This window comes from Silurus aristotelis, assembly GCF_946808225.1.
Source record: "Silurus aristotelis genome assembly, chromosome: 13".
Lineage (NCBI taxonomy): Eukaryota > Metazoa > Chordata > Actinopteri > Siluriformes > Siluridae > Silurus > Silurus aristotelis.
Genome location: NC_139586.1, coordinates 8080732 through 8100508, shown reverse-complemented (window position 1 = coordinate 8100508; position 19777 = coordinate 8080732). Strand labels below are relative to the sequence as shown.

At 40.0% G+C, this 19777-nt stretch overlaps 1 protein-coding gene across 1 annotated transcript; it reads right to left on the bottom strand.

The window, feature by feature from the left end:
- Nucleotides 1–355: 355 nt before the first annotated feature.
- LOC310735529 (cytoskeleton-associated protein 5-like) lies at nt 356–18876 on the bottom strand. Its single transcript, XM_083558288.1, has 43 exons — nt 18723–18876; nt 17677–17747; nt 17392–17585; nt 16272–16478; nt 15940–16111; nt 15718–15853; nt 15532–15629; nt 15302–15415; nt 14986–15090; nt 14821–14910; nt 14575–14739; nt 13685–13813; nt 13415–13570; nt 12452–12559; nt 12263–12373; nt 11947–12039; nt 11614–11802; nt 11436–11530; nt 11259–11316; nt 11009–11134; nt 10707–10837; nt 9396–9570; nt 9183–9296; nt 8976–9104; nt 8592–8786; nt 8324–8468; nt 7801–7883; nt 7558–7668; nt 7309–7458; nt 6949–7152; nt 6406–6541; nt 5877–6070; nt 5617–5792; nt 4491–4658; nt 3691–3799; nt 3411–3584; nt 3051–3241; nt 2659–2731; nt 2151–2339; nt 1972–2070; nt 1393–1435; nt 1167–1291; nt 356–765 (listed from the first exon to the last, which is right to left on the bottom strand). The coding sequence occupies exons 2-43, from the start codon at nt 17731–17733 to the stop codon at nt 562–564; spliced, it is 5721 nt and encodes a 1906-aa protein (XP_083414414.1). The 5' UTR covers nt 17734–17747; nt 18723–18876; the 3' UTR covers nt 356–561.
- Between the last annotated feature and the right edge of the window lie 901 nt (nt 18877–19777).

Below are 19777 nucleotides of genomic sequence, written 5' to 3'. Positions count from 1 at the left end.
GAAATACACAAAGAAATGAGAGGCAAGTGACATTTAATGAGTCGAGAATGCGCACCACAGAGCTTGTTCGCAAAGATCACTGGGTGCAACGCTAATAATCCGAGCGAGAAATGCCAACAAGGGCAACTTTAAGCTAACTGATGGACTGGTCAGCATATGGTGCAAGTCAAGCTGAGGAAAAAAACAAACATGGCTGCATGATGGCATTTTGAGCTTTGCCATGTGACTAGAATACAAACTGGTTCTTTTGCAATTTAATTAGAAATTGTGCTAGAAGTTTAGTCAGCCAAACAGTGGTTTTGGTGTTTGGCTTGGGGAAGGGAGGATGGGAACCAAAAAACCCAAATCAGGCTGGTTTATCAAGGACAAAAATCCAGAAATAAAATCATTTATTTGAAGTATTGGGGGGGGGAATGAATAAAAGTCACAGTAAAAACACTGATATGAAAGCAGTAAGTAAAAAATAATGAGACACGTTTAAATATGTACATGTAAACAAGAGTAAATACAGAGACATTTTGCTGTGGAAGCGGTAACAGGGAATGCTGAAGCTTGCGAGCATCAACGCAAGTTAGCTTTAATCTTCTCGAGTCTTGCTCGGAAATCGTTGATATCCCCGGGAGGACTGCGAGGCCTGACGTTTTCACTGCCTTGCTGTTCCCGAGACTCGCGCAGTTTAGAAAGCTGAGACAGAAGCATGTCCATGGAGGAAGGGACGGTGGGCTTAGTGCTCACTACAGGGAGGCTGGACTTGTCCTCGTTCACCTAAAAGGAGAGACACGGATGGAATTAGCAGGTAGAACAGGTTTGGCAAAAACTATTTGAAGTCTTGCCCTTTACCTGGGGGGGGGTAAAGGGCAATATCGATCATCGATATTTACTGACACCAGTATTTGGTGATTACTATTGATTCTCAATATAAATACTCAATTTCTATAAAAATTAATAATTCGTACTAGTTTTGTTTCAAGTTTAGATTCTCGACTGCTAGATAGAAAGCAGTGTAGCATAAGGGCATGCCCCCAAGGTTAGCGTTAATATAGACCAATTTCTCAGTCACTCAGTCACAACATCTATTCAAATCAAAAGACAAAAGCTGTATGACTTCACTTTCTTCTACTCAAACACTTGTACAGTCTAATACTTGACCAGGAAATGAAAAGTACCTTTGAGTTGCTTTGAAGGCCGTAGATCTGCTTCAGAGCTCGGAGTTTCTCCTGATGTCGAGCGACGTCAAAAGCCTCAGTACTGGAGCATGAAGCTGCTGCAGGTGTGATGCCTTTCTGAGCATCTGTGGGTTTATAATATGCAAAAAAGACTTGCATGTAAATTCCACATTCCCTTTTAAGAGTAAGGTACAAACAAAATCAGTTAAAGAAGCAATAGACCAACCTGCAGGAGCCTGGTCCTTAGCGACCTGTTCCGTGCTCTGGGACTGAAAGGAAAAAAATGTATATATATAAAATCTATTTTTGTAATATGAAAAACTTAGTGAGTTCCAAAAGATAAAGACTACTATTTACTTATTGTAAATAAAACCACTGAGGTTAAAAATTTCCAACTCAACAAAACCTCCACATTAAATGGAGGTCATTGGGCAAAACACTTTCTGCACCGATTTAACAGGGAAAACATCTACACTAGGTGTAATCAGCACCGATGGACTGCTGGAACTATTGCCAAAAATCCATCGTGGTAGTTTTTCCCGGTCGCGTTATACACTAGGTGATCGGCCTCTAGAGGCAAAATCACTGATGCCATGTGCTGTTCAAGTCTTCATTTCGGATGTAACTATTTTGACTGCTATTTTGCTTTAGTCTGAATAAATAATTTTCCCCCTCAATATTTTAATTTTCATTCCTTATCCATTTGAAAAACTTGATTGTTATCAGTAAGTACAATCCAACCTCACTACCAGTATTGGTAAAATCCACTGTTGGCTGAGGAAACCACAAAGTGTTCTGGATTTACCGCTTGGGTTGTTGAAACGGAATGCTTCATCGCTCTCTTCAAGTGAGCTTCAACTTCGGACTCACTACTGTTCTCAATCAGGCTCAGATGATTCATAATCTGTCAAATCAGAAATCACAAAAACTAAAACAATTTAAAAAAAAAAACAAATAAAACCTTTGGGACAGGAAATGCTGTACCTTGGGGCCAACAAGTCTGTACAGTGTGTGTAGCAGTGTTTTGACGGTGCGATGAGCCAGATCGTTGGGTTTCTGTTTGAGCAGCTCTTTGGGAAAAGCCTTAATGAAGTTATGAATGTCCAGTAGAACTCTGTCCAGGTAGAGAGACTCGATCTTCTCTGGAAGCAGCTTGATCATACGCCAGTGACACTGCGAGGAACAAAATGTAACAAGTACGGGTAAGAAACAAGTTTCTACATGATTCTGATAAACCACTGAACTGATTCTCTTGCAGCACATAGTCAATTATGCAGGACTGGTAGACTAAAGCTACATGGTTAAAAAAAAAAAGTCAGCTAACATTATAATAAATGCACTTCAGAAAAGGTCCTCTTTAAAAGTAAGGACCCTGTAAAATGGCAGGTGGTCTGGAAGAGATACACTTATCTTCAAAAAGCTCAACCAACAAAATTGACTTCAGGCTTATACATGTATAAATGACATTCACAGACACTGTAGATGACTTTACCTTCATGACCATTTCAGGAAACTCATTGCATGTAGTAGAGTTACTGGTCTCCTGTAACAGCATCAGCAAAGCACTGTGGGGGTGGGGTTTCAATGTAAAAACAAAAACAAACAGTGAGTAGTAGAATTTATAACCATTTACAATGCCAGTGAACATCAACATTTCCCAGTACCACTGACAATGTGAACACAACTTAAAAAAAAAAAACTAAACATGTGTTCAACAAAAGTTACTCATCTATTCCATGCATATGGAAGAATTTGCTCATCTGTTCATCTCCATAAAATAAAGCTTAACCGTTACGGTATTTAGAGACTGGCAGGCTTTGATATTTATATAAATACACTATCCATAAGTAAGTGTATAAAATAAAGTACACCATTGTACTGTACCTCAGCGTGTTGGTGGGATCAGCAGTCTTAAATAAAGTGGAGAGCAGGATATGGACAGAGCGGATGAGGTCTTGAGGTTCTCCGGCACCCAGCTGATGCCGAGGATCCAACGTGAGTGAGAGCAAAGTCTGAACCAGATTTTTGAGCACCCCCGGGGAGGCTTCCTGGACCAGTTTGCCTGCCAATACAAGCTACACACAAACCCAGAGTAAATCCCGACAAGTCTAGCAAAGAATTGCTATTCATTACTGTTCGGTCCTCACGATAGCCATTAGAAACCATTCCGGTCTTTACTTGAGACTGAAAATTATAATAAAAAAAAAAAAAAAAAAAAACTAATTGGAAGGAGTAGATCCTCACCGAGCTCAGAGAGCCGATCACAGAGGGGTAGAGCTTCCCCATGTGCTGCGTTCCTTCATCCCCCATGCGCCTGCTGGCCTGCAAGCCGAGCTGCATCAGCGCAGCGACTATGAACTCATCCACGTGACCAGACATTAGCTTCCATTCGTTCTCCTTGCTCAAAATCGCCATGACCTAAAAAATTATATATGCGCAATTTTTTATTGCATTCTTCGTCAAAACCACCAATACACACTGACTAAACCAATGTCTCAATTCCTGTCTGTACACACGTGATTACCTTGGCCAGGCCCTGCATGCTAGTTTTCACATCAGAACTGGCAACCTGCGAAATGACCAAACTAATGCTGGCTACAGATTCTTCAAGCCTGCTGAGGAGTGAAGGAAACCTTTAGAGGGGGGGGAGGAAAAAATTTAGATTATGGTAAATGGTTAAATGCATTTTAGGTGCTTTAGAAAACAAGTCCCTCCTTTTATTAAAAGCACTATTGGGGACTTTGCAAGACATGATTTCAGATGACGAAACTGATATTTCTGAAAACTTTGGTATAAATTTATTAGCTAATGCATAGGCATGAGACGATACACTGAAGCCAAAAGTCATTTAGCACCAAAGGAAAATGCCATCAGAATATCCAGTGTCAAATTTACCAATTTATTCCATTTGATTAGCTTAACCTTTTGTTTTAGTATACTTTGAGGGAGTTAAATTTCCTTTCAAACAGTTCATGCCATTTATTCTACTACCTTGATTGTAGATCTCAAAATAAACAAGCCAGATCCAGACACTAATTTGCAGTCAGTTGTGCATGACTACCATCCCCCATCAGCACCAACGCTCTCATTACAAGCGATAGAGGGAGAAGAAACCCTGCTAGAGCAGGTGGTAGAAATAAAGGGAAAAGATTTATTTTGGAACAGAGGCTACAAGTGTTCTGTGCAGTGACGTCTAAATACAACATGTGAGTTTTAGTTGTTTGAGCTGATTTTATCAGACCCAATCATTCTATCATTTATACTTCTATACGAATCATCCTCTTCCTCTCCAATTCTTTTATTTGTAGTTATTAGAAGACCTACTTGTACTGGTACTCTGGGAGGTCCAGAGGTGATTCGGCAGTCTCCACCACCAGAAGGTCGGGCATGACGGCTTCAGGAAGATCCACGATAAAATTTGGGTCGAGCTGAAACTGACGAGGCACCACAGGGCTTTGCTCCTGAACTGCTGCATTCTGACGCCGAATCTCGCTGAGGTAACAATAGAAATTCAGGGGGATGGTTATAAAGATTAAAGACTCCAGGAATAAATATGTAAATTAGATATGGCTCCAGTTAGTCTCCTTCATGGTCAAAGTTAAATTCAATTATAATTACAAATAGTATTTTTGAAACATGAAATCATACACCAGGAAAATCAAGTTATGTTTGGGGGGGGGGGAGTAGAAGAGAACTTAAATTGATGATTTACTGTATATGGGGTGCAACAGTACACATTCATAATGAACTTTTTCGGTACAGGGCTTTCAGTTCAGTACCCGTCTTGTACACGATTGTATTTCCAATGTGGAAAATACAATGTGTAGTGCGCTGTTCTGCATGCGCGCGCATCGTGGCCGCATTCTGTTTCACAACAGTCAAGTGATCTGGATTCTTTTGCGTTTCATGTCCAGCTTCAAGAATTCTCTTCAAAAAAGAAAATCCCGACTATTCCTCATATCGAGGAAGTGAATGAATGAAGGATAGAAGGAATGAACACGTTTGCTAAAGTATGCTGAAATAAGCCGAACATACCTTTATTAAACTAAATAATAAATAACAAACATCCGTATTACCCAAATGGGGTCCAAAAAAATTTTTTTTTAATCAATTTAATCTATTACTTCATTTGATTAATGTAATAAAGAAAGTGTATTGCATCAATTTGATTAACAATTTTTTTGTATATTATTGAACCAAGCAGGCATTATATTTAATTGTTTTAAAAATTTAAACTTGTTTTTATCTTTTATTAATACAGTTTAATAATATTTGTGAACAAGTACTGTACTGTGACTTAGAGGTAAAGACCGTAAATTTCGTGTACCCCTACTATCTATAGTAACCCCAATTATGTCTGGGTACAATCAGGATCACCCAGATCAGACTAGACCCAGCATGCAAAAATGACAACCACAACTATCTAAATGTAGCATGTTAAGAAGCCTACCTCAGCTTAGAAGTTGCTGCAGCAGCAGCAGAGTCAGCGTTCGGCTTGCGTAGCAGACTAGCGTTAGCCAGCCCCGAAGTTTTCTCCTCCGCCTGAAGTTTGTTTACAGGGGCTGAGGGTTTCTTTGCAGAACGCTTGATCCTCTCTTCCAGCATGCTCATGTCTTTTTCGGACAACTGCAAGTGTATAACATTATTGGAATAATCTGAAAGGGAAAGACATGCGCTAGGCATCATTTATTCTGTCTTCAGGTGACCCACCTGGCCGATGAGTTTGTACACTTGCTCTCCACAGACGTTATAAGCCGCCACAACTGTGTTTAGTGCAGCGTTACGGACAGCAGTGTCTCTGTCGCCGATGTGAACGGCAATTTCGCGCAAGGATTTCGCCGCCGTCTGCTGGAAGACGGACATTCCACATAGTCCAATGAGAGAGCAGAGCTCCTCCAGACACTCTGCAGATGAATTAGAAAAACAATTAAGGCAATACGAGCCATTTTCACGGTTTGTATGAAATCGCTGTTACTTCCTGTTGTTGCCACTGTTTTAATAACAGTCATACGATATGGACTTGTTGGAACTGTTTTATGTACAGTTTCAAGAATTTTTCTTAAGGAGAAAAGATGTTATTCAATCAAAGTATGATAAAAGTAGAAATGTATCACACACACACACACGAGTCTACCAAATGTAAACTATTTATTTTATCTTAATTTAACCTTAACTTGACATCACAGGTCTGAACAAAACCATTGGACAGTGCAGGGGGACGCAAACCGAATTTACTCACCAGCTCTCTGCTTGGAGTTTTTAGACTTCGTGCCGTCCATGAGGAAAGGGAAGACTCTGCTCGCTGGGTAAACTTTACGCAACAAGCCGAAGATGCTACGCACTTCTTTCCGAACCACGTCTTTTTGCTCGCCCATCTGAAAAAGTGCACAGGGTTTCTAATCAATTCTGTAGTCCAGGGTTTACAATGTGGTAGAGCATAAACCACTACATCTTATTCTCGAGATTATTATAAGATAAAGCACATTACATCCTTCATGTAATAAGATTTTATTGTAGAAATGTTAATCACATTTGACCCAATATCAAAAGCCTGGGTGGTGGTAAAAAAAAAATAAAAAAACACAAACAAAGGAACATACAAGTAAAAAAAAAAAAGTACAAATTCAAATAAGGTTATGGTCCAAGTGCGAGGGAGGATATGCATTTCCTTGTCTGACAGCAGCACTACCTAATCAGAGACGTCCTGAGCTCATGTATAAAAAAGGGTAGATTTTCAAATCATTAGTAAACAAAATGCCAGGGAATTTCATTGGTGTTCTACCTTTAGGGTGAAGTAAGGGATGAACAGAGTGGCCTCATGCTCAGTGAGATGGTAGTCCTGGTTACTGAGACTGACAAAGAGAAGCTTCAGATACTCCAAAGCTTTCATCAGCACACTGGTATTCGTATCAAAGAAGCGCAACGTGAACCACTTCAGGATCAGATCCAAACAGCTTACTGTGGCCTCAGTCTCTGCCTCCAGTTGCTAAGAGAAAAATAAATAAACAACGTTATAGCAGCCACAGTTCATATAAAATGCACCCAAGCCCTCAGAACAGTGCAACTGCTGTTCATAAGGTTAATAATCAGCATTGCGACAACTAGGGTAACATGGAAGAGTTTGAACAGGTCTAGGACTCACCTCCATCATGGTGCTGATTGCCCTAATGTGCTTCTGGAAATCCGTGTGAAAGAGGTCCTCCATCAGCCATTTAGCCACACATGCAGCCATCTGATTCTTCAGCAGGTCAACAAACTCCTCTCGTGGTGTTAAAAAGTTCCACTTCAACACCTACAAACATCAGCAGGGAAGTTGCAATACACACAAGCATGATAAATAATTGCACAAAACACTGGTTAAGAGTGTAAGTAGAGATCCGACAAAACATGCCTTTAAACTTTTCTCTTCTTTAATCCGCTGCTCTTTCCCGTTTGGAACAACGACGAAGATGGGACCGTTCCGCTCTTCCTCAACTTTGCCGGGTGGTTTCTTCACAATTGCCTAAAAACGAGCAGACAAACGATTTAAGAAAAGCAGCAAGAAAGGAAGAAAATGCATTTTTATGCAGTTTAAAATAAAAAACATTTTATCCAACCGTGTTTTAAATTTGACTATAATAAGAGACACACTGACCTTAGTTTTGGGTGCAGCTGCTTGTTTGGGCTTTTTCAATTCTGCTGGTGGGGTTTCACTCAGAGGAACAGCTTTGTCTGAAACTATGAACACAAACAAATGCATTGGAATCACAGATGTCAGTCACCCAAAAAAAAAAAAAGCTCATGTTTGTAATAAGAATAACCCTGTGCGTCTCAAGTAGCCGAGTTCTTTGATTCACGAGTTTTTATTTATTTTTATATATATATATATATATATGAGATTTCAAGAGGGGGGGAATGTTGCATTCTGCAATAGTGATGCAAATTCCACTTGCCACACTAGGCTCACTGTTGCATCTAAACCACTTTCTACATGGCAGGTCACATATCCAAATTTATGTACATGTTTTGAAAGTTATGAGAACTGCTTATGGGTTCTGCTAAGAAATAAATTGGGATTTTTATAAAGGATTTTCAGAGTCACAAATCCAGGCTGGGTTTAATCTCTAATTTCTCTGTGATGCTCATTGAGCAGTTTAACAGATGCGGTAACCACTAACCAGGAGGCGCTACAGGGGGCTTCACGATGCTTGTGGAAGCAGGTGTTGCTTTACTCTGAGCTGCCTTGGTCGGAGCGGCAGGTTTGGCAGGCATGGCAGATCTAGCTTTTTCCAACAAGCCAACTAGCTGATCTTTCGATGTTGGCTAAGGAAGAGACAAAACTCGTCATTGCAGACAAAAGATGCATTTGGGATAAACTTCTGATATACGTGAAGAGAAACCATTTGCATTGGTAATGAATTAAGGCACGTTAAAATCCACAAGTACCTTCAGTTTAGCAGCAGCTTTGTTCATCTTGTCATAACCCAGGTGCATCATGAACACTGGAAGCGCATCTTGGGCTTTTTTCCTTACGTCCGCGTTACGATCCTCCAAGCAGGAGTAGAGATGAGGAATGAACAGCGCAAAATCCGAGGGAACAGAGCGCACGGTGGGCAATTTTTCAGTCAGCCAACCCAACAGCTGGACAAAAACAGGAAACGCAGCCAAACGGTAAATACAAGAGTCACTCACACACAACTAAGTAAAAGCTGTCCAAATGTTAACGCTTTAGTTAACCTGACAAAGTGGGTTTGCAGTTTGTTTAAAATGGTCACAAGAGGCCTCCAGACAGGCTTCTGCGCGAGGGGTAAAAAGCATCCTCGCACTAACCTCTTGTCTGAGAAAGGGATTTTCCTTCTTCAGCTCTTCAGCCAGGTCTTCCCCCTCCAACCACTCCTTCATCCCAGTCTGATCCACCCACGCATTCAGAGTAGCTAAGCCTGCTGCACGCACAGCAGTCTGGGAAATATTTTACTTTAATAAATGTAATGCACTTTTTATTCTTAATTTTTTTTTATATAAGCAGTTGTGTCTCACCTTGCTGTCAGTAACTACAGCGATGATGGAAAAGCCAAGGCCTTTAACATGCTGCTTTAGAGCAGGACCCATTGCTGTGGCTATCTGCTGTAAGATGGAGAGTGTCTGCTGGACCTAAGAAACAGTTAAAAACTCCATTATCCCTTCAAAACAAATTATTCACTGGCGGTGGGGTTTGCATGCAAACTAGTTTTTTTCAGAGGAAATACTCACCAGTATTTTATTGGAGTCTGTAAGACGAGCCTTTAGTGCCATAGGAAGCTCCCCAATGTTGGGTTTAATGAATTTGGCCTCAGAAATGACGGCAGTAACTTCCTCTAGTCCTTCTTTCCTCAACTTCCAGTTCTTATCTCCGAGTTTTGACAACATGTCCGAGGTAATTTTGTCACTGTAAACATCAGGATAAATACGAGGGTTTTCTAATGCATCATTCTTGTATGTACAGAGTATGAATCCAGATAAATTTACAAAAAAAAGTGAACCATTAACTACAACCCGAATTCCGAAAATGTTGGGACGTTTTTTTTTTTATACGATGAAAATGAAGACTTGCAAGTCACACCAGCCAATATTTTATTGCCATGGGGCATGTTAGCCATTGTGTAGTATCTCCTTTTCAAAAACAGTTTGAGGGAATTAAGGTTCAGTATCTGGAGTTTTGCTTTTGGAACTTGGTCCCATTCTTGACAGATATGGGATATGGGTTTCCAGCTGCTGAAGAGTTTGTGGTCGTTTTTGGCGTATTTTTCGTGTCATCTGAAAGTCTGAAGTCCACAGGCATCCAACAAAAGGTCTTCAGCCTTGCCCCGAATGCACAGATATTGCCAGTCTCTCTGAATCTTTTGAAGATGGTATGTACTGTAGATAGGATTGGCAAAGCCTTTGCAATTTGATGTTGAGGACTTGTTTTCAAAGTAGTCCACAAACTTTTTACTTGTTTACAGATTGGAGAGCCTCTGCCCATCTTAAGCTATACAAGGCATGTCTTGGAGAGGCAGGGTCTCTCAGAAGTAATCATGTTACAGACCTGATGCCAATTAACTTCAGATGTTGCTAGATGTTCTTCCAGCTGAATATTGACATTTCTGGCTTTTTCAGCCCTTTGTTGCAGCAGTGTCAACTTTGAGACCTGTAGCAGCCTTCAAATTTGAAATGAGCTCATTTTGTGCATACAAGTGTAGATTTTCAGTTTAAACACATGTTCTCCATGTTCTATTGTGAATAAAATATTGAATATAAAAAAGGTTGTAAATAATCACCCCCCCCCAAAAAAATTTGAGACTTTGCACATCAGTAAAAGAAATGAGTGATTCAAAATCTTTCCCCCCAGAGTTTTTTTTTTCTGAATAAATTATGGGTGTTGTGAAGAGTGTTGCACTGAAGGTTTTAATTTCAACTCATAATAAAAATACTTTTATAATTAAATGGTCAAGCAGAAATAAGTGGCATTAATAAAATTAGTTCCAAAAAAAAATAGTTTTAAATTTTTAAAAACGAGAACTCCAAAAGAAACAGGGTTTTTACCAGATGTCTGTTCGAGGGAGAAGATCCACATCAGCACCTCCATCATTTTCCTCCTCTTGATCACAATCCTCTTCTACCCCATTCGCTTTCGACAGCCCTCTTATAGGAGGAGGTGGAGTCTGGCCCTTCATCTGAACACAAGGTTTTTTTTATTGTTATATAACACCTTAATTAAAATTTTCCAGGAAACTATGTTAATGTGAACCTTATTGAGTTGGATTCAAATGCATTAATACTATATTAAAATGGTACTACTGCAAAATTCAAATTTGGTGAATAAAGTTAAAAAGAACCCCAAAGACCTTATCGAATTCTGCATCTATTTGTGAAAGCAGTGCAGCCTTCTCGTCCTCAAAAAACACGCGGAGAGGAGCGCCCACGTACAGGTACATTACTGCCAGGAGCGAAATGGCCGCAGTTCTAACAGGCTAACACAAAATGTGTGAGAACATAGCATTTACTTATACATACACGCAAAATTATAATAATTAAACCACACATTTGACTACATATGGATAAATTCTAGAAATAAAAAGAATTGTTCATACTCACTGGATTGGTAGCAGCCAAAGCAGTCTTTACATTATTAATAAATGCCTTTACATTTATCCTGGAAGAGAGGGGGCCAAAAAAAAGTCATACTGCAATTATTGACTTACAGAACCAATCTCCAGAAATGGTCTAAAAACAGTTAGATATTCACATGTCCAGATGCTGGATTTGACCTACCCTGCAAATCCGAACTCCTTAATAGCACCACAGAGCCAGTTTAGAGCTTCAGCCTGGTTTTTAGGGTTCTTCTGAGCAAAGGCCATGGACACAACCTAAAGTTTTAAAACCAAAAATAAACAAATTTGACCCAAATGCCGATTCAGCGAATTCAACACATGCAGTGTTTGCCACTCACCTGCTCCGCAGTCCACGGAAGTGTGCAGGCTTCGGCAATAGCGGTCAGAGCCTCTCGGGCCCTAGCGCCACACTTCACATCCCCAGTTTTATCCACCACAGCTTCCAGCACAGCCAGGGCTGATGTTCTGGAGAAAAACGAACCTTTCTGAGCCACGGCACAAACGACCTGCAGCTTCAGCTGCATCACCTACGAACAGAGAAATAAATCTAAATGAACAGACACCAGAAAGAGCCAGTCACTGGCTCACTCAACACCATGTGGAGCAGAATAATGGAGCGGTTTAAGAGAACATGACAAATGTGTTCGCACAATTTGAGGAAAAGGAATTACCTGGAAGTTTGTCTCTTTCCAACCAGGTTTCTTGGCCAAAATCCGAACAAGAGCCTGACAGGGCATCTCTTTCTTGTCCATCAGCTCCATTGCCTGAAAAATAAATAAAACTTTCAAAAAAAGATATTAAGAAAATCCTGGGCTGTTAGTTCAATAAAGCTTCAGACAGAATTCAAAATGACCATTTTTATCTTTAGAAACTTTACTCTTGTAAATCTTGTTATTAAGAATAGGATCGGCATACAAAGTGTAGGAATAAGATTCCTGATTACGAAGCTGAAACTCTCCTGAGCCGCTTTATACCAAAATTCGTTACCTTTAGAAACTCCTCCATGGCAGCCACCCTTTCCTTCCAGTTGGCGCTGTCCAGCATCTGCATACACGATGCTGGGAGAACTGCAGCGGCTCTCTCTTCACACACTTCGAGCTGAACAAAACAATAAACGTGCAGTCATACACACATCACGCAATCGCATGACAAGCGAATCAGCAGAGCTTTATTTACCGAGAGCTCTGCTTCAGTTAGGTCCTTGCTCTCGGATTTCTTTGCTTTAACAGGGCCAGAAGTTCCTTTAGGTGCCGAGGGTTTGCCCTTCTTGTTCGGAACAGATGCCTAAAAACACACACAAAAAAATGAAAACATCAGTAAAAATTCAGTTCGTTCATATAGGTTGTGAAAAGTGGTTAATTATATGAAAGTTTAGATAGAAATAAAGAAGTTCATTAAATTGGAATGAAGTGTGTTGGAAAAACACATACATACATATACATATATGAAGAGCTATCACTCAAAATATTGCTGTATTTTGGCAACATATGTCCAAATGTAGTATTTGGATATAATCATACATGATAATATAATCAGTATATAATAAATATCTGTGTGCTTTTGGCAGTTAGTAAGAAATTTTGCTGCAATAAGTAAATAGATGACTGAAAAATAATCATGCATATATGCTTGTGTAGGTACATATAAACAAGTTTGTGAACATGTACCCCGTTTAATATCTATATACACAAGTCATTTGAGGTTTTTAATCGATGGACTTTAATTAGAACACGTTTGCAACTTGGATGTATAAAGATTTATAATCCCCTGTTGTATAATTACAGTATAGTATAATTAATACTTAAGACAATCAGGTGATTGCAAAGCATATGTAATTTGAAATATGCTTCATGAGTGTTTTCATTTAAACCATAATTTGAGTACAAAGTAGACCCAAAAAAAAAAACCTAGATCTTCATACGAGATATTTGACTGTTCTTTTAATATAACGGTTGTAACAGGGGACCGACCCCTTGACATAGACCAAAAGGTGTAATTCTCAACTTCAGTTAATCGTCTTGAAAACTTGTATATCTAATTGCTTTGTAACTTGGCTTTACTTTCCCACCTGCTGTATTATTGGATAAAGCTTTTTACTGAATCAGAAATAAAATTGACTTTCAAAGCCTGATCACTGACCTTAGTGGCAGCAGCTGCAGGTGTTTTCTTAGAAGGAGCAGATGGTTTATCTGGAGCAGGAGCTGCAGGCGGGGCTTTTGGAGCGTTTTTCTCCTTCACCTGACCTGCAGCTTTCTTTCCTCCGGGCAGCTCCACTTTCTCGGCACACTCCTTAATCTACGAGAGACACCGAAACAAGTTTTAAATGTGCTAAATATTCCAAAAGTAGAAACCGTAAAACTAATACATTCCAAAGCATCAGACGTTGTGAAGGCGAGGAAATGCTTTAACCTTGTCCACTTTTAGTTTGTCCACATCAGCCAGGAAAGGGCTCACGGCCCTCTCGCCCACCACCTTGAGCGCCGTGCCCAAAGCTTCAAATGCGGCGTCTCGAACCTCAGGAGCCGAATCATTTGCTTGCTACAAGAACGAAAAAAAAAAAAAAACTTTCATTATTCACCACTTCCTGTTAGTTTTCATGAAATTTATCTACAAAATAATACTAGGTATACCTAAAAGGTCTACTTTGCATTCACTGTATTTCAAAGTCATATCCTAACGTTCTACTTAAATTAGCTAAATCAGTCATTTTCTTTTTTATTTACGAGTGGATAAAAACTGGTCAAGCACGCAGCAAGCCACCAATCAGGGTAGAGCGCGTGCTAAATTTAACCCATCCTAAGCTGATTGGTATCTACTAAGCACGACTTATGGTCCAGATCAACAGCAAAAAGTATCGACAAATACCAAATAACCGTAAACCAAAACTGACTGCTCTCAAATCCTGTTATTTTATTTGGTTCTAAAGGAAATGGCTTCGAGGTTTTGGGCTCATGATTATTTTAATACACATCAAATCAATGTTTGACTCATCAATATCATTCTATGAACAGATTGGTGTGCTAAGCGTAGCAATTTTTCCACGTAAACCGAGTTGATCAGAGCCGTAATATCACGTCACAAGACTTTTGCTTAATGTCCTATTAAATCGTAGTAATTAGCTATTTAAGTTGTGCTGTAGGCAAATACTTTTATTTAACGAAAACACTGGGGAAATAGTATTTTACCATGTTTATCTCCAATTTAACTCAAGTACATGGTCTGTGTACGTCGTTCACCACTGTCCATGATTCAGGCTCTACAACGTTCTACCGAGTATTAAAGCTGCTCTCGGCTTTTACCTTCAGCAAAGCGACACACAAAGGTTTGAGCAGGCTTTTCGGCAGCGTAGTGGAAGTGCAATGCCGGAAACTTCTGGCGAGAAACAGCGAAGCCTGCTGTTTGATGGATGGGTTTTTGTTGTCCATCACAGCCAGGACGTCTTCGCTTACTTTTTCAAGTGTTGTCTGAAAGAAATGTAAGCATTAAACAAAAAAAAAACGAACAATTTAAACGCAATCAAAGTGAATTGAAAAGAAGAAACTCACTGAAAGAAACACTGCATCTAACGCCTCTTGCAGGGCCTGCACCACCTGAGCTTTCTTCTCCTTGAACTTCTCCAGAATGGTTGGCACCAACTACATACAAAACACACAAATAAGAACTATACAACTAATAAAATGGTCATCAAACGTACTTAACAGAGAACTTACATGAAGAGCATAGGGGCTGAATTTCTTGCGGAGGCCGGTGGAGAGTCCTGCTACGCATTTAGCAGCCAGTGACACCAACATGACGTTCGTGTCTTTTCCAATGACCTGGAAAAGAGTTGACAGATTTTATTTAAAAAGAAGTAACCAGAGTTAACACATTTTGAGAAGTGGCACAGGAGAAAATCTGTCGCATTCAAAGCTCTGAACAGAAAATGCAGCTCAGCCACAAAGTTATCAAGTGTGTGTGTCGACTTTCACAGAACTCCTCATTTGCAATGGTTTCAGTGGAAAGAAATTTCCAAAAAGACTTTTTAACCTTGTTGAGAGCTTTGACAACATCTCCATACTCTCCACTCTCTAGTTTGGGGTTTTTTGCTAAAGCTTCAAGAGCCTCCAAAGCTTCCTTTCTCTCTTGCCATTTCTTCGCCTCCTGCATGAAACACAAATGCAAACAGCATGAAAACAGCACAAAAATATGAAATCAATTTCTTGCGTTTAAAAAAAAGTGAGCATATGCTGATGATTAGGAACAACGTATCTCCTTACGATCTTGTCGTAGAAGTCTTTAGGTAGTTTGGAGAGGATCTCCACTGCTTCCAGTAGCTCATAAGCATCGACTGCTGGAGCAGCTTCCTCTACATCACCTGTGAGACAAAAAAAAAATAAAACCAGTCATTCACATGTTCATAAACCATGTCAGCACTACAGCCTTTGTACAGACTACTACTGTACCGTCTCCTTCCGCTTCTCCCTCTCCTCCATCCTGCTGCTGTTGCTCGAACTTGGCTCGAAGGTCCTGCTGCGAGCGCAGGAAGCGGCTCTGACGAGGACCTGATGCCTTCGCCCACTCGTCCTCCAGCTCTTTCAGCTGGCACACAGAAAATGGCAATTGTAGATTGATAAATGTAATTAATAAATAAAATTAAGAAATTCGGTAAAGAGTCTCTGCCTCACCAGAACAGAGTTAATATTCTGGAGTGGAGGACGCAGCGCGTCTCGGATCCATCTGTAAACCTCAATAGCAAGCAGTTTCGCCTCGTCTCGAATCGCCTTCTCTCGAGACTCGAAAAGCTTCGGCAAGACCTTCACGACCGGCTTCAGGGTGATTATCTTTGCTCCAAAGTCACTGAAGAGAAATTTTAGTATTTTATTGTAAAGTATGGTTGGCTAAAACAATCAGATCTAAAAAATAAATAACAGCATAAATCCAAAGAAATCAAAGAAATCTATAAAAATAAACTGCTTTTCTACATTTAGCACTATTTGGCATCTTTTGTTTCACTCACCTCAGCGCCCGTCTCAGCACTTCCACGCAGGCGAGGGCAATTTTCGGGTTCTTATTGTCGAGGCCTTTGAGAATTTCTTCCTGAACCGCATCTCCTTTCTCGATCTCGACATACATTAAGCAGATGTCCGAGCCAAGCTCTTTAGCACGTGCTTTAGGCTGGTTAAAGACTTTACACACCACGCCGGACACAACCTCGCCGACAGTTCTGAGAAAGGAGGGAAAGCCAGACAGGAGCACTTCAGAGCTGCACCAATAGAACCAATACATCTCACCTGTTGTGACATTAGAGCTCATTATCAAAGTTTCTGCAGGTTGCACAGAAACCTTTTTAAGACCATTAAGAAGGAAATTTAAGACCTAGAACAACAAACGCACACAAATACGTTGTTAACAACTGGCCTTAAACAAGCCCTAAATTCCAGGGTTTTTTTCCTTTCAAGTGAGGTATCGCGAAACTTGCACTTCCGTACAGCCGAAAAGCTAAATTTGTTTTATGTCTGTGGTACAATGAGAGATTTGCACCAAAACAGAAAAGCTGATTGGCTGTTTTATGATTCATTTGTAGTTGTAATACATCGAATTATATTTGGACCAGCAGAAGAACAAACTACACCGTCATGGAAACGAACAAACATTCTAAAGTGCTGCGAGAGCATTTCAATGATCATTAGAGGTTCCGATACATAGACATTGAAAAAATTTAAGACCCTGTTTTCAATGATTTAAGACCTAGAACAGCGAATTTAAGACTTAAGGTCTAAACATTTTGATGCAAAAACCCTGATTATGCAGCTCCTGTGCCGTTCACTAGCGCTACTCTGTGGTCAAGACAGGAATTAACTATTTGTCATTCTTAGAAAACAAATCAGACAAATACCTTGGAGATTGTATAAACTCTTTAAAAGCAGACTCAACGCTAAATTGATCTGCTTCAAAATATTCAATTTGGTTTTATTTGTATGGCTATTTTGACAATAGTCATTGTCCCAAAACAGCAGTATATGATGTAGAGGTCCATGTCCCCATCACCAGCAATATCTGCTGTGAATGTCAAAACCTTCACTTCTGTTTAGCAACATGAAAATTAGGATCACTCTTATGCAGGGGGTTTCCATTACCGAGACGCCACATGGGCATTTTCCACGTAAACCAGAGCCGCTTCAAGTCCTTTGAGTTGTGCCACTGCATTCGAGTCAGTCACAAACTTCTTGATCAGTCCTTGGTATCTGCCCCATTCTGGACTCTTGTCATCTGTAATCCTCTGAAAGTGCTGCAGAGCCTCGGTGTAGCCACTTAGCCTTGCTTTCCAAACCTGGGGATTGAAAAGCACAATACGCCTGTAAGCAAATGACATCAAATCAAATCTTTTGTATGCAAGAGTTCAGGCTCAAGCATTACTCCACCTTATGTTCGCATTTCTGGTCTGTGGGAAGCTTCATCCACTCGGTGTCGTCTCCCATGATGCTCTGCGCGTCTGTTACAAGCAAATGTAGAAGGTTTTTTTAAGCATAGTGCTTTCAAAACTAAACAGCGTTGACTTTCTGTTGCCCAGGTTGTGTACAGGAGGGGTGTCAAACTCAAAAAAATAGAGGGGGCCAAGATTAAGTGCCGGAGGGCCAAACAGTCAAGATTTAATAAACAACAAGGCTAGCAGGATATAGAATGAAGCACAAAAACTAAAATGGTTCAGTTGAAAAGCAGTACATGCTGCACTTTTGCCTGAGCGAGATTCTCAGCATAGTTTCTTGGCGGTCAGTTCATTAACGTTTGGGGTTCGGACCTTCGCTCAGGGAAACTCAAGAAAGAGTCCTGCAACCGCTTTAGTTTATCTTCATAACGAAAAAACGTTGCTCAAACATACGGACTTCCAAACATGCAGAGATGGGGCATAGTTTCAGAGATGTGAAGCTCCCATAGAGTCAAAGTCTGGCAGTTATGATAGAAACATGATACAGGCTGGAGATAATGAATCCACAGGTCAGATATAACAGACCCACAGGCCAAATGTAGCCCAATAACACCAAGTTTGACATGTCTGGTTAGAGGAATCAGGATATAAGCATGTGTGTTCACCCAGGAGACTACAGCTTAAGCCTTCAGATGAAGGGAATGATTTTAGTATTTGGTTAAAGAAATATTAATAATCAAGATCTTGTGCTTCAGGTTTTGGCTTTTAACAGTAGGATCATGTCCTGGTAGACTTCATCACCACCTGCTGAAACTGGGCCAGGCCTAGTTTAAACAAAAGGTCGATATACAAGTTACACTGCTTTCACCCAGAATTTTTAATCAGGAAAGCAGTTTTCTGAAAATATTACATCCTACAGCAGTGTAAATATTCAACTTAACGGCTGCACATGCGCAAAGCCAAACTATAGCAGAACCCAGGATAGGCTTCAAAACACAACAACAAATAATACACTTATACGATAATAAATATTTAACTTACCCAATAATTAATTGTACACCTCGTCCTAAATTTAAACTTCGCGGTATAAGGAGATTAACGCCCAGTTTAGCGGCGGATACCGAAGCAGCTCGTTTTCCTTTCATCAACACTCAGCAGCTGTAGCGAGGCGTCGCGAGCCCAGTTTTAAATATTTTGTGCGTCAGAAAACCCGCTTCTGATTGGCTAGCTCGTGGACGCGTCGTTTCTGATTGGTCAGATCACGTGTTCGCGAGAAGGCTATTGATAGGTGAGTTTAAACGCGACCGACGGTCACATGATGTAGTGATGGAGGAAGCGAATGCGCAATTTAATTTTATTTAGGATTTGTTTATTATATTTATTTATTATTTTGAACAATAAAAAATTGGGAAACTGTCAATGAATTTCAAAATCAATGACCAGGTCAAAGTTAGATGCCTGTGTCCCCTTCACCAGCAATATCTAATGTAGATGTCAATCTCCACTTCACCAGCACTGTTCATTGTAAATGTATATATAATCCCCTTTACCATTTTCTCTATTGATCTCAAATAATTTTTGTCTAACTTTGGCAGATGATCTTCTGCAGCTAAATTCTTCATTTGTACAGATGTGGGTTGAAATAACTTTTAAGTTATTACACCTTGCAGACCGCGAAAGTCAATAAAACGAAAATAAAATCAACATTAAAAAGTTATTCTTTCTGTGCGGCAAGGTACCAGATGATCCACAGCCCAGGTCTACACCAGTATAGAAGGGTTTTTTGGAATGTAATCAGCTATAATCAGTGTATTAGTGAGTAAATACTCACGAGCATTCACCTGTAAAATTTGTTTTCATTGTGTGCATTGGCATGAATTTGAAAGGACGCTCTCTTCCTAAAACTTGTATTTTTCTTTAAGTGTCTCTTTTTTCCCCCAAGCTCAATGATCCATTTTTCCAACCTGCTATCCATCTAACCCAGATGTATTCATTCACTGCTTGGTCATTTCTACAGTTCTGCTTCTTCTCTGTGAGATGACTAAGAAATTAATGAGTTAAATTAATATAAATGAACATTTAGGTCAGCTGAGTGT